Here is a 14,601-nt window from a genome sequence, read left to right as displayed (position 1 = left end):
GCCTAGAACACCTACATTAATAGTGTGTGCTTCTGCCAAAGGTGAGAACAGAACAGCCACACTGATGAGTGTGTGTGTGTGAGCATGTGTGTTTCTGCTGAACAGCCAGGGACGGGTCAGCTAGTAGTTCAGCTAGCTTCACGCTACAGTATGATAAAGTTTTTTAAAATCTCATTACCCAAAGTACCTGCAGTTGCAAGTTTTTCATATTCAATTAGCAGAAATACAGCGTGCCCAGGGGTGGGGGGTGGAGGGGGGCCCCCCCTGGAGGGGCTGTGCAGGCCAAGGCTTGTTCATCTCCGGTTGTTTTGTTTTTCGGGGACCCCAGGGTCCTCCCCCTTGAGGTTGCCACGGCGATTTGCTTACATCACAGCGCAATGGTCCAGGACCCAGCTGGCATCGCCGCTCGCCATGGCAACGGTCACTAGGGAGCCGTAAACTGTGCGCTGTGTATATATATATATATATATATATATATATAAATTTTTTTCACGGTTGACTTCTTGGCTGACTTAATGTACACGCGTCTTGATAATAACCATTCGCACCGTCTGCCAAAACAATTCACACTTCCTGTTCCGTGCAGAGATCCACAAGAGATCCGTCCACAGGGGGGCGTTCGGCTCGAGGAAAAACCGCTCCGTGAGGAGATTCGGTTCAGTGAACCGCTTGTGGAAAACACGGGTCTCAACTTCCTGTACGCCAAAATATCCGGTTTAAAAAAACATCTTGCTCTTTCGGTGGGACGTGGCTTTGTTTTGTGTATCAACCTTTTTTTTGAGAGATAAGTCACACTAAACATCTCAACCCTCTCCGGCCCAAGTCACGGGGCGGGACACTTCACAGGTGAAAGAGAATTCCGGTTTGCCAACCGGACTTAAACCACCGATCCTTAGCCGCAGGGCAAATACATTACTATCTACTGTAAACAAACAAGTAGCAATACATTTTCACGGCTAGTTTGATTACAGCAGATGTATAACTGGGGGGGGGGGGAGGGTAACTGTCATGGAAAGTCATAGTTTTATAGTTTTCACCCAGAGGAGTCGGACAGGCCGTTGGGGTCCCCCCTGCAGCAACCTGCCTGAGACTGTTCCCAAGTATATGCCGTAATGTCCACACTCAGACCCTGGAGGCCACGTGCAGGCGCTCCTGCTTCCCCTCCACCTGGGACCGATTCAGACCTGGAGCACCAGGCGTGCGCGAGACCCCCGACCAACCGGTGACGTCCATCAACCAATCAGCCCTCAGCTAGAGAGGAAAACCAGCAGTAATATCGTCTTTCAGGGTGAGATTTGGGTAAATTGGGTTTAGTTTCGTGTGGTTGTGAAAGAAACGTGAAAGCACTTATATAAGTAATTTTATTTTACAAAATGCTAAATGTTCACCTGGGCACTCCCAGGTAGACTTTAATTGTAAGAACCCCTCTGCATCCCTCAGAACTGATCCTAGATCAGTGCTTAGCATGCTGGACAGGTTAGGGGTTTAAAGTCTAAATCCCGTCTGTCTGATGAAAATGCAGAGAGGATGGGGGGTTTAGGAAGCACACCTTAGAGGTGTAAGCATTACAATAGATTTACATATTAACACATTGGGGGGGGAGGGGGGGAGCGCGATCATTAGGAGCCACACATCAGGCACTCGTCCCGATTCTCCAGGGAGCACACCATGGCGGCTTTGTTGCGCTCCTTCTGCACCTCCTCGCCCGCGGGCGGGACGGAGGGCTGCGCCTCCTTCAGCTTCTCCTTGTTCAGGGTGAACTGGATGGGGTTGGCCGCCGGCTTGGTCCGCAGGTAGTACATGCCCGTCTTCAGGCCCTGCGGGGAGGAAGCGCACAGCCACACTGCTCTTAACGCTCTCAACAGGGGTCTGCTGATTGGCTGGGCAGGGATGGGTCAGGTGGTTGGCAGATCGGGGGGAGGGGTCAGGTGATTGGCTGGGCAGGGATGGGTCAGGTGGTTGGCAGATCGGGGGGAGGGGTCAGGTGATTGGCTGGGCAGGGATGGGTCAGGTGGTTGGCAGATCGTGGGGGAGGGGTCAGGTGATTGGCAGATCAGGGGGAGGGGTCTGGTGATTGGCAGATCAGGAGGAGGGGTCTGGTGATTGGTAGATCAGGAGGAGGGGTCTGGTGATTGGCAGATCAGGAGGAGGGGTCAGGTGATTTGTCAGATCAGGGGGAGGGGTCCGGTGATTTGTCAGATCAGGGGGAGGGGTCTGGTGATTGGCAGATCAGGGGGAGGGGTCTGGTGATTGGGAGATCAGGAGGAGGGGTCAGGTGATTGGTCAGATCAGGGGGAGGGGTCAGGTGATTGGTCAGATCAGGGGGAGCGGTCAGGCCAGGTCACTCACCTGTTTCCAGCCGTAGAAGTGCATGCTGGTGAGCTTGCCGTAGTTGGGCTCGGCGATGTGGATGTTCAGGGACTGGCTCTGGTCGATGAAGGCCCCGCGGTCGGCGGCCATCTTGATGATGGTCTTCTGAGAGATCTCCCACACGGTCTTGTACAACTCCTTCAAGTCACTGGGGATCTCGGCAATGCCCTGCAGTGGGGGGAAACCCCCAAAGTATAAGGGGTCAAAATCGCTACACGCCAAGACCTCAGATTTCATCAGGCAGAAATATTAGCTCATATGAGGCTGAAGGATTGGTTGCATTTTTAGATTTTAAATGAATATTTCTTCAATATTGTGACCACTTATTGGGGGCGTACCTGTATGGAGCCGTTCTGGGCGATGAGCTGGTTCTTCATCTCCTCATTCCACAGGCCCCTCTCAGTCAGGTCCTTCAGCAAGTGGGGGTTCACGATCTGGGGGGGTGGGGGGGTGGGGACAGAGCCGAAACTATAAACGTCTGTACCCACTACCAAACTCTCACTCACACCCACATCCTAGCGCGGGACAAAATACCACACCCATTACAGTTCCACAAACCCGACCCCAACGCAGGGACCAAGGTCCAAGGGCACAACTACGCGATCCCAAAACTCATGGGTCACATCCAGGATGGTGAAACAGTCGGTCACAACCACGAGCACGACAGCAGCCGGCGCCCAAACTCGCGGTGAAGCAGAGGGGTTGCCCACCTGGAACTCTCCGGAGAGCACGCGGCGGGTGTACAGGTTGCTGGTGTAGGGCTCCATGGACTCGTTGTTGCCTAGGATCTGGGCGGTGGAGGCCGTGGGCATGGGGGCCAGCAGCAGGCTGTTCCTCACCCCGTGTCTGGAGAGGGGAACCAGAGATGGTCCACGTCAGCCCCAACCCTAACTGTGTGTATCCCCGATTACAGCTGCCCCAGGAACGCCAAGAGCGGTACAGTGAGTAAATACAGTGAGTAAATGTAAAGAACAACAGGGGAGGAGGGGAGGAGGAGAGGAGGGATGGAGACTCACCAGGGAAGGAGGAGGAGAGGGATGGAGACTCACTAGGGAAGGAGGAAGAGAGGGATGGAGACTCACTAGGGAAGGAGGAGGAGAGGGATGGAGACTCACTAGGGAAGGAGGAGGAGGAGAGGGATGGAGACTCACCAGGGAAGGAGGAGGAGAGGGATGGAGACTCACCAGGGAAGGAGGAGGAGAGGGATGGAGACTCACCAGGGAAGGAGAGGGAGAGGGATGGAGACTCACCAGGGAAGGAGGAGGAGAGGGATGGAGACTCACCAGGGAAGGAGGGGGAGAGGGATGGAAACTCACCAGGGAAGGAGGAAGAGAGGGATGGAGACTCATCAGGGTAGGAGGAGGAGGAGAGGGATGGAGACTCACTAGGGAAGGAGGGGGAGAGGGATGGAGACTCACTAGGGAAGGAGGGGAAGAGGGATGGAGACTCATCAGGGTAGGAGGAGGAGGAGAGGGATGGAGACTCACCAGGGTAGGAGGGGGAGAGGGATGGAGACTCACTAGGGAAGGAGGGGGAGAGGGATGGAGACTCACTAGGGAAGGAGGAGGAGAGGGATGGAGACTCACCAGGGTAGGAGAAGAGGGATGAGGACTTACTTGGCGATCTTCTCTTTCAGCACGCTCCAGTCCCAGAGGTCTGTGGGGGTCTTCTCCCACATGTCGTACTGGAGGATCTGAACAAGGGAGGAGGAGGGGGGTCATTACATCCCCTCCATCTCCCCACCCGACCAAGCAGGGGAGAGAAACGCGGCAGAAATGCAATATGGGGAGGTAGAGAATAAGCGAGAAGAAGAGATAAAGAGAGAGAGAAGTAGAGAGGGGAGGTTGAGGTTGAAAGATATAGGTAGAGAGGGAGAAGTGGAGGTATAAAGAAAAGGTAGGAGATGAGGTAGAGGTAGAGAGAGAGGGAAAAGTAGAGGTAGATAGAGGTAGGAGATAAGAGGTAGTAGAGGCAGAGATAAGAGGTTGAGAGAGGGGCAGAGATAAGAGGTTGAGAGAGGGGTAGAGATAAGAGGTTGAGAGAGGGGCAGAGATAAGAGGTAGTAGAGGCAGAGATAAGAGGTTGAGAGAGGGGTAGAGGTAGAGAGAGAGAGGGAGAGAGGCGGGACGACGCACCCCCTTGCTGACGGGCGAGCCCGCGTAGGTCTCGTAGGGCCCGTGCTCGGCCGCCAGGTCGCAGCTGGCCTCCAGGGCGGCGTAGTAGATGGTCTCGAAGATCTGGCTGTTGAGCAGCTGGGCCTCCGGGCTCTCGAAGGGGAAGCGCATCAGGATGAAGGCGTCGGCCAGGCCCTGTACCCCGATCCCGATCGGCCTGTGCCTCTTATTGGACCTCTCCGCCTGACAGAGGGGGTACGGGGAAAGGGTCACCCTGAATTACAGCCGGTCCCCAGGGCCACGGGGAGGAGAGCGGGGCGTGATAAATCGGGTAATTAATGAATTAACCGGGCCGTACCTCAGGGATGGGGTAGTAGTTGATGTCGATGATCTTGTTGAGGTTCCTGACGATGACCTTGGTGACGGAGGCCAGCTTTTGGAAGTCGAAGACGCGCTCCGGGGTCACGTACATGTTGAGGGCGACGGAGGCCAGGTTGCACACCGCCACCTGCGGGGTCAAACAAAAAAACGCCCGCTCAAACACAGAGCCCCCCAAAACACAGGCCAGAGGCGCCCCCCAAAACACAGGCCAGGGGCGCCCCCCTCAACCCCCCCAACCACCTCGCTCTACAAGCCCCCCCAGCCCCCCAAGACCCCCAACCCAAATCGGGATGCATTGTGCAAACTCGCAGTCTGAGAACTACGCGCTCCAGCACACGAGAGCGCCCCCCTGTGACCCGGAGGGCGCGCTGCGCTCACCTCGTCCTTGCTGGTGTACTCCACGATCTCGGTGCACAGGTTGCTGCACTTGATGGTGCCCAGGTTCTGCTGGTTGCTCTTGCGGTTGCAGGCGTCCTTGTACAGCATGTAGGGCGTGCCCGTCTCTGTCTGCGATTCGATGACCGCGTACCACACCTGCTGGGCCTTCACCACCCGCTTGGCCTTGCCCTCCTGCTCGTACCTGGCACAGGTGGAGGTGTGCACACACATGATGAGTCAGACCAGCACACCTGACAGAACTGGCTTACTCTCAATATCATCAGGTGTGGCGTACACTTAGTAAATAGGCCTCTGTGGATTCTTGTCAATATTTTACACAGTACGGATGCACGTGGACAACACCCTGTAACCCCCAGGAGTGTGGAGCGGCTCCTTTACCTGGTGTAGAGCTTCTCAAACTCCTCCCCCCAGCATTCATCCAGGCCCGGGCAGTCGCTAGGGCACATCAGAGACCAGTCCTACAGAGCGAGAGACGAGTCAGCGATCAGCGCGTGCAAAACAGCCAGACAGAACACCGCTTTCTGTTCAAATCTGCAGCAGAGGCGGTCCAGATTACAGACGGGTGCAATTACCAGCCAGGCGACCACGGCAACCAGAGAGCACACCCGGGGCCTGCATCAACGAGCAGGATTACGGAGTTAGCTGGACGACTGCACCGAGTAAAACATGGACATGGGAACATGGACTGAAGTAAAAATAAAAGGAGCCGCTCCGTGTTTTACTCGGTGCAGTTGTCCAGCTACATCAGTAATTCGGCTCTGCGAAATACCCCGCTGGTCATCCAAGGTTGTCGCCATGGCGACCCGGTACGAAGTTCAGCATCGCGATAGGCCACGCGGCAGGCAGGCCAACCTGGTTGCTCTCCACCCTCTTCATGAAGAGGTCGGGGATCCAGAGGGCGTAGAAGAGGTCGCGAGCCCGCTGCTCCTCCTTCCCCGTGTTCTTCTTCAGCTCCAGGAACTCGAAGATGTCAAAGTGCCAGGGCTCCAGGTACATGGCGAACGCCCCGGGCCTCTGCAGGGGGGCGGGGGGGGTACAGGACAAGTTACCCCCCGAATTTGCAGTATGCCCCGTTAATGTTCATCCTCTCTACGCCCCAACAAACCACACGGATACCCGCAAACACAGGAAACAGAACAGCATCGCTGGCAGTAGACCAGTAGAGTACATTTTTATCAGTTTCAAAAAATAAACACGAGTGTTTTATTACAATACAAAACACATCCAAAAACACATCTGTGCACTACAATCAAAACTCCAGAGGCGTTAGGTAGCTTTGCAGCTGGAAAGGAGATATAAAACATATAACAGAGGCTCCAAACCAATGATACATATGAAATGCATACAAGGATAACACATTTCAAATGCCTATGAAATACAGGTCATCCCAAGACACAGGGGTGAAAATTCACACACACACACACACACACACAGACACGTGTGCGGGTTCGAAGAGGATGTAGCATAAAGTGGACATGCGCCCTCTACTGGCAACGGACTGCAAGGCAAGTCTGTGCTGCGCGGCTTTGCCTGCCGAGACCTCGTGACCTCTCACCTTGTTGCCGCCCTGGTCCACGTAGCGAGCGGTGTTGTTGTACACCCTCAGCATGGGCACCAGGCCGTTTGAGTTTCCGTTAGTCTGAAACGCAGAAAACAATTATTATTATTTTATTTTATTTAATGGCACAGGATTACAAGAGCTGCTCCTTCAAAACGTAGGCCAGGTGTCTCAGAAAAGCCCTTCCATCAGATTATACGCATTTTCAGACCCTAACGGCCAGTTACGCAGACACAGATTAAGCCTAGGCCTAGACCAAACTCAGTTTTAAAACAGAGATTGTACATACAAAACTCAATTTAGCCCAGGACTAAACTTCAGCTGTGTCCGTGAAACCAGCCCTAAAATGTGACAAGTGGGAGAGGACAGGGGTACGTCACGCACACGCGTGTACACAGTTCTGCACACTTTGGCTGCTAATAGCAGGGGAGAATCTTCCGTAATTAAGCAAAATAAATAAATAAATAAAATCTAGCAGTCCTCAGACACTTTGATCAGGAAAGGCAGATTTTCAGACCCAATCAGGAAGATTGATGGATGGATGTACGGACAGATGGACGGACGGACGGACAGGTGGATGGACGGATGGATGGACAGATGGATGGATGGACAGATGGATGGATGAATGGACGGACAGATGGATGGATGGACAGATGGATGGATGGAGGGACGGATGGATGGACGGACAGATGGATGGATGGACGGACGGATGGATGGATGGACAGATGGATGGATGGACGGACGGATGGATGGACAGATGTATGGACGGATGAAGGATGGATGGAGGGACGGATGAAGGACGCCTCACCCCTGCGATGTAGCTGCCCGTGGCCCGGATGCAGCTGACGGCCACCCCGATGCCGCCGGCAGATTTGGAGATGAGGGCGCACTGCTTCAGCGTGTCGTAGATGCCCTCGATGCTGTCGTCCTTCATGGCCAGCAGGAAACAGCTGGCGATTAAAAAAAAAAGAACAAAGATCTGAGTCCCGTTAAGCAAATGACCTGAATGCAGAATGCAAATGTGTGTGCAAATATTTTAACAGAAGCGATCGAACACAAGCGTGCAGCGTTGTTTCACCGCCGAACGGTGCATGCGTCCATTACAAACAACGGAATGTTGACTTTAAATACGAGCACCAGGCGACTCCCCTCTACGTTAAGATAACATGACTTCAAAAGCGGGAGCTCCACTCGTTTCCAGCCCCTGACGCCTTTTGTGACGAAGTGAGTCCCCCTCCTGTTGACACGCACGCACACGCACAAACACACCACAGACACATTGCAGACACACACCTGGACAGCTGCGGGCGGTTGGTGCCAGCGTTGAAGAGTGTGGGAGAGGCGTGAGTGAACCACTTCTCAGACAGCAGGTTGTAGGTCTCGACGGCGGCCTCGATGTCCGTCTTGTGGATGCCCACGGCCACCCTCATCAGCATGTGCTGCGGCCGCTCGGCAACTGAACCCAGGAAACAAGGCCGCTCGTTAAAACACAGCGTGCCGTTCGGGCCGCCCAATAAGCTGCTCTGGTTGGTGGGGAGAGCACACGCACTATGCTAATCAGCCCAGGTGCTTAAAGGGGTTTTAAAACACGTTCACCCTTCTCTGGACTGGGCTGGGAACATAAAGGACAAGCGTAAGACAAAAACCGGCAGTGCGTTTACCTTTGCCATTGATCTTCAGGAGGTAGGAGCGCTCCAGTGTCTATGGGGAGGACAGGGAGAATTTTATCATGACCACACAGCAGGCTTCTAATTTGCAGACACACAAAATCCACTGAACAGCTAGGACTTCACCACAGAGAACGAGAGAGTGAGACTGAGAGAGTGAGTGAGATGGAGTGTGAGTGAGTGAGATGGAGATAGTGTGTGTGTGAGAGTAAGAGTGCGAGTGAGTGGAGTGAGTGAACGATTGTGTGAGCAAGTGAGTGCGTGAGTGAGTGTGAATGAGAGAGTGAGTGAGAGTGAGTGTGAGTGAATGAGTGAGTGAGTGTGAATGAGAGAGCAAGTGAGTGAGAGTAGGAGGTTCATCTTGAAGATTCTATTGCGAAAAGCATAGTCACCTTGAAGCCGAAGAAGTTGTAGGAGAAGTCTCGGTCGAAGATAATGGCAGAGTTCAAACGCTGAAGGTGGGAGAGACAGAGCAGGCTCATTACCGCCAGCACACTGGAACGAGGCCCTACATTTGACCACTTTAAGGCAGAAACCCTGAAACACCAGACAGCAGACGCTTACGTCTTTGTTGGCCAGGACGATGTCCAGGGTCTCCTTGGAGACCATGGGAGAGTGTCGGTTGTTCAGGGGGTTTATGTAGTTGTAGAGGTCCTCCATGACCTCTGCAGACACAGGAGAAACGGCATCGGTACAGACGGCCGAACAAACCACCACACTCTTTTCAGCACACCACACCTGTGCAGGTAACTCTACTCCAGACGGGACACGGACACACACACACACACACACACACACACACACACACACTCACCGCTGAAGACTTTCTTGGTCTCCTTGTGCAGGTTGGAGACGGCGATGCGGGCGGCCAGGATGGCGTAGTCCGGGTGCTTAGTGGTGAGGGTGGCGGTGATCTCAGAAGCCAGGGTGTCCAGCTCCACGGTGGTGACCCCGCTGTACAAGCCCTGAATCACCTTCATGGTGATCTGAGTCTGTCAGGGGACAGAGCAGTCAGTCACACACACACACTGAAGAACAACTGTCTGTTTGTGTGTGTGTGTGTGTGTCTGTATGTGTGTACGGGGGGTTTGGAAGGCGGGTCAACTCACCGGGTCCACAAACTCGGCATTGAGCCCGTAGCACAGTTTCTGGATCCGAGAGGTGATTTTGTCGAACATGACACGCTCCTGCCGTCCATCTAAACATTTACATTTACGTATATAAAATATAGGATTTTACGAGCCATGGATAGCAGGCTAAGCAGTCGTCCTTAACATTCCTTACGTAGTTTGTGCACAGACAACGTTAGCTTTGTTTAAATAAAAATTAAAATAGATAAATATAGTATGTGTCAGTAAATAACGTTAGCTGGCTGGTCATAATGTGATTATGGGAGCGAAAAAGTTGTACTTCCTGGTTCTGATGCGCTCCCCATAGACATCTATGGTGCCCCCCATAAGCTTCTATTGGAGTCGATGTCTCCTACATATTATATACTCTAAACATAAATCCGCCAACAGCATATTTCCTTCATCACCAACCCTTCACCCTCAGTCCACATCCCCAGTCACAGCGTTACAATACTATGATTGGGTAACACAAAGACACTATGCTAATACAAGTACGGTACAAAAATTATAATAATAAACTAATGTAATGAAATACAGCAAATTAAGTACATATGCATTTAGTATAGAAAAGTTAGCTAACTATCTAGGTAACACGTTTAATAAAGCTTAAGACTTGAGGGTTTTGGCGCCAATATGACAAAGGTATAACCCGTCTAGCTTAATGAAATTCAAACATTGGCTAGCAATCAAGCGATTTGTTCACAATAATATTGTATATTATTATACAATATATATTCTAGCAACACTTTTAAAGTATATATATATAACCATTCTACCTAGAATCACCAAAAACCAATTTACGAGCAACCTAACGTCAGCGATGTCGATTAACCCACAAGACAAAAATCAGACCAGCGAGCTATGTTTATCCATTTTAATTTTGATTTAAACAAAGCCAACGTTATCTGTGCACAAACTAGCCTAAGGAACGTTAAGGTTTGATTTCAAGTCTACAAGGAAGACTGCCTAGCCTGCTAGCCACGGCGTGCAGAATCATTTGCAGAAAATGTGATTGTCATTTGAAACAATATGTAAAATATGCTATGCACAATAATTAGACAGGCAACTTCATACAGTACAGTAGCCAGCTAGTAATGTCGATTAAACCAACAAGTATTAATCAATTTAATAAACTAGCTAAATTTACCAGCCAGGAACTTAAACAGCGGATTACATACCTCGCTTGATCACGTGCATTATGACTACTATTTTATCTTTTTCTTATGATAACAACAAATTTTCTTCTGTTTATGAAAGGGGCTACTGTGCGAAAATACTAGCAAGCACCCGAAAACCTAGAAATACGCGCGAATACCCTCAACCACCCGACAATACCATTTATCCACGTAACGTGCGACCACGTAACACAGCGAGACTACGTAGGACGTATGGCGAATCAGAAGTTCTTCTCCATTTACTTCAAATATTTCGCGGGGTTTTATTTCTGTTACAACCATTTAGTACAGATTAAATTGGGATGGCAGGTATGCCATCCCGCCAAGTTACGCCTTGGCGGGGGCATGCCCCATACCTATACAGCACCGAGAGTTTGGCACTTTTCAGGGTTCCCCACAGATTAAATATACTAAACTCGAGCAAAGTACTTAACCTGCATTGCTCAAGTATATATCCATCTGAATACAGTGTAAATCGCTCTGTATATGAGGTTGCCTGTCTAATCGCATTTTCTGCAAATGATTCTGCACGCCGTGGCCAGCAGGCTAGACAGTCATCCTAAATGGCTGTAATGTAAGACTGCTGACACCCACCCAGCCCTCCTGCCCCCCCCGGCGCACACACAGGCCGCAGCAGCTGAGAGTGGGAGTTCACCGAGTTCCGGGAGAGTTCAGGAACTTTGGTCTTCATCTAAAACAAAAAAAAGGAGAATCACATTAACGAATCTCTCATGGACATTGAAAAATCAATTGATCAAAACAAATTATGGGAAATGTGGAATAATTTCAGTTCAACACAAAAACCTGTGTTAACTTAAAAAAAAAATTTTGTTGTTGAAAACTTATATATGGACATTGAACAAAACAAATTAATGATAGAGCAAAATGAAATCAACAAAAAAAAAAAAAACTCACATTACTAGAACAATCCATTAAAGACAACCAAAACCCAATAGACACACCAATTACAATGCAGAAACTGAACATCTCAGAAAACTAAAACCAAAAAAGGCCAGTAGCCTGGTTTTTACAACATAAACAATGAGATGTTGAAAAGCACCAATAATTTAATACAAGAAGCTCTACTGAAATTATTCAACCTGTCATTATATACTGGCTGCTTCCCTGACACCTGGAACCTAGGACTTATATCCCTGCAAGAGTGGAGATAAATTGGACCCCAATAACTACCGAGGTATCTGTGTGAGCAGTAATCTGGGAAAGTTATTTTGCAGCATCTTTAATTAAAGAATCATAAACGTCCTTATCGAGCACCGTGTCTTGAGTAAGAGTCAAACTGGCTTCCTCCCAAAACACAGCACAACTGATCATATTTACACCCTGTACACCCTCATAGATAAACATGTTCACCAAACATGAACATGTTCTGTCGCCTGCAGAACAAGGGCTACAGCAGAACTTGGCCGTCTTCTGCCAAAAATTCTGCCAGTCTTGGGCTCTGGCAGTAAAATTTAAAAAGATCAAAATAATGATTTGCCAAAAAAAAGGGCCAGGGCTCAGAGAAGCAGATACAGTTTCATCTTCTGTAACACAATATGGGAACACACCACAAATGACACATATCTTGGTGCATTGTATGCCAAAGAAGTTTTTACAACATTAAAATACCTATAGGAATATGGTTAAAATTAATTGACAGCATATTACCTATGATTGTGCTATATGGAAGTGTGGTATGGGGCCCACTTAGCCATTAAGACTACTTACAATGGGACAAAAACCCAGTGGAAACCCTGCGTGCTGAATTCAACAAAACAATACTCCAGGTCCACCAAAACACACCAAACCATGCATGCAGGGCAGAATTAGGCCATTACCCTTTACTTATTAACATTCAAAAAAGAGCATTAAAATTTTGGATTTATCTAAAACAAGGCAAAACAAATTCCCTCCAATATAACGTCTTCCTGTCCAAATGAGCTAAGCCCCAATAGAAGTCCTCTCTGTCAGCTGGCCCTGAAACTATCAAACCAAGCAAGCAATACTATGACCAGTTTCAGATCAGCAATGCATCAATTAAAATCAACCTTGTTCACTCATTCACCATTCCCTATTTAGTGGAAAATACGTAGCACACTACATAGGGCGGCAGAAGGAACGTTTGCTATTTTTATGTTTTCATCACCATGCGCCACTATTATCTTTTGAATATCCGTCGCACAATAACGGACGTTGCGTTTGTTATGGATGTGGCGACAAAGTGACGCTGTCTTCGGTCCCTGATAAAATATTTTTTGAACGTAATCTGTACGTGTATATATGAAATTATCGGTTAAATATCTTGGGATCGACCAAATGTATAGCAATATACCGTTCAAAAGTCTTTTATCAGGGACCGAAGATGACGTTTTCCTTGAGGCTATAGCTACTTGTTAGCAACTTAGGCTACTTTTTTAAAGCACATAACGGCTTCGAAATTCACGGTTGAAATATTAATGGGTGCAATTTATCTTGTAGAACGAAACGCGAAACTTTATTTGCCATTCGTTAACCACAGACAGACGTTATTTTCTGCAGAAAACGAAATCCCTATGGGAAAAAAGCATTGGACATCTGACTGGGGAACCCATGGCGCAAGAAACATCCGCGTTGGCCTACAAAAAGACGTCATCACTGTAACACACTCTTCCGGAATCGGTTTTTGGTAGTTTGTAAATTTGCGATTATTCTACTGACAAACATTCAAAAACTGCTACATGTTTTAAAACACAATTTCACTAAGTCCTAAATAGCAAGATCTGCGGCGTTTGCACCATGTTACTTAAATGAAAATTCAGATACGTAATCACTTAATTCAACCAGGATGAATTCACAGGTGTAACTGTGAGCGGTTTTTCGATAATCGTAGAAATAATTATTTATTTTAGCTTTAGGCTATAGTATACACTGACGGAATCTGTTTCAACGTATCGAAATAATGATTCGAAGTGTTGATAATACTTTAAATAAATATGATAAACATGTCGCTTTTATAAATGCACCATATGAAACCATTCAGTGCCCTGTGGATGGGGGCATTGTTATCCTGGTAGAGACCATATGCGTGTGTCTATATATATATATATACTCACCGGCTACTTCATTAGGTGACAGGAGTGGCACCCGGTGTGGTCTTCTGCTGCTGTAGCCCATCTGCTTCAAGGTTTGATGTGGTGTGCGTTCAGAGATGCTCTTCTGCATACCTCGGTTGTAACAAGTGGTTATTGAGTTACTGTTGCCTTTCTATCAGCTCGAACCAGTCTGGCCATTCTCCTCTGACCTCTGCCATCAACAAGGCATTTTCGTCCAGAGAACGATGTCGATTAACCCACAAGACAAAAATCAGACCAGCGAGCTATGTTTATCCATTTTAATTTTGATTTAAACAAAGCCAACGTTATCTGTGCACAAACTAGCCTAAGGAACGTTAAGGTTTGATTTCAAGTCTTCAAGGAAGACTGCCTAGCCTGCTAGCCACGGCATGCAGAATCATTTGCAGAAAATGTGATTGTCATTTGAAACAATATGTGAAATATGCTATTTTCAACACAATAATTAGACAGGCAACTTCATACAGTACAATAGCCAGCTAGTAATGTCGATTAAACCAACAAGTATTAATCAATTTAATAAACTAGCTAAATTGACCAGCCAGGAACTTAAACAGCGGATTACGTACCTCGCTTGATCACGTGCATTATGACTACTATTTTATCTTTTTCTTATGATAACAACAAATTTTCTTCTGTTTATGAATGGGGCTACTGTGCGAAAATACTAGCAAGCACCCGAAAGCCGTTTCTCCTC

General features: G+C 48.8%; 1 protein-coding gene across 2 annotated transcripts; it reads right to left on the bottom strand.

The window, feature by feature from the left end:
• Window positions 1-1,343: 1,343 nt before the first annotated feature.
• On the bottom strand, window positions 1,344-14,601 carry rrm1 (ribonucleotide reductase M1 polypeptide). 2 transcript variants are annotated; one of them, XM_035434093.1, is made up of 19 exons: window positions 14,474-14,601; window positions 9,599-9,687; window positions 9,304-9,481; window positions 9,054-9,154; window positions 8,882-8,941; window positions 8,484-8,523; window positions 8,116-8,278; window positions 7,631-7,772; window positions 6,820-6,903; window positions 6,117-6,278; window positions 5,643-5,722; window positions 5,244-5,445; window positions 4,843-4,992; window positions 4,506-4,727; window positions 3,987-4,063; window positions 3,081-3,216; window positions 2,709-2,804; window positions 2,350-2,538; window positions 1,344-1,817 (listed from the first exon to the last, which is right to left on the bottom strand). In XM_035434093.1, the coding sequence occupies exons 1-19, from the start codon at window positions 14,490-14,492 to the stop codon at window positions 1,620-1,622; spliced, it is 2,388 nt and encodes a 795-aa protein (XP_035289984.1). In that variant the 5' UTR covers window positions 14,493-14,601; the 3' UTR covers window positions 1,344-1,619. The 2 variants fall into 2 exon arrangements, with proteins under 2 accessions (XP_035289984.1, XP_035289983.1); XM_035434092.1 differs by lacking the exon at window positions 14,474-14,601 and adding an exon at window positions 10,798-10,965.

Source organism: Anguilla anguilla, chromosome 9 (assembly GCF_013347855.1).
Source record: "Anguilla anguilla isolate fAngAng1 chromosome 9, fAngAng1.pri, whole genome shotgun sequence".
In the NCBI taxonomy this organism is placed as follows: Eukaryota; Metazoa; Chordata; class Actinopteri; order Anguilliformes; family Anguillidae; genus Anguilla; species Anguilla anguilla.
The sequence above is the reverse complement of the archived record's forward strand: the minus strand, read 5'-3'. Positions and strand labels throughout refer to the sequence as shown.

Coding starts and splice junctions, on each gene's coding strand:
- rrm1 (XM_035434093.1), bottom strand. Junction 8,942..9,053: donor TCGTCCTGGCCAACAAAGAC/GTAAGCGTCTGC, acceptor TCCCACCTTCAG/CGTTTGAACTCTGCCATTAT. Junction 7,773..8,115: donor AACCGCCCGCAGCTGTCCAG/GTGTGTGTCTGC, acceptor TTTAATCGCCAG/CTGTTTCCTGCTGGCCATGA.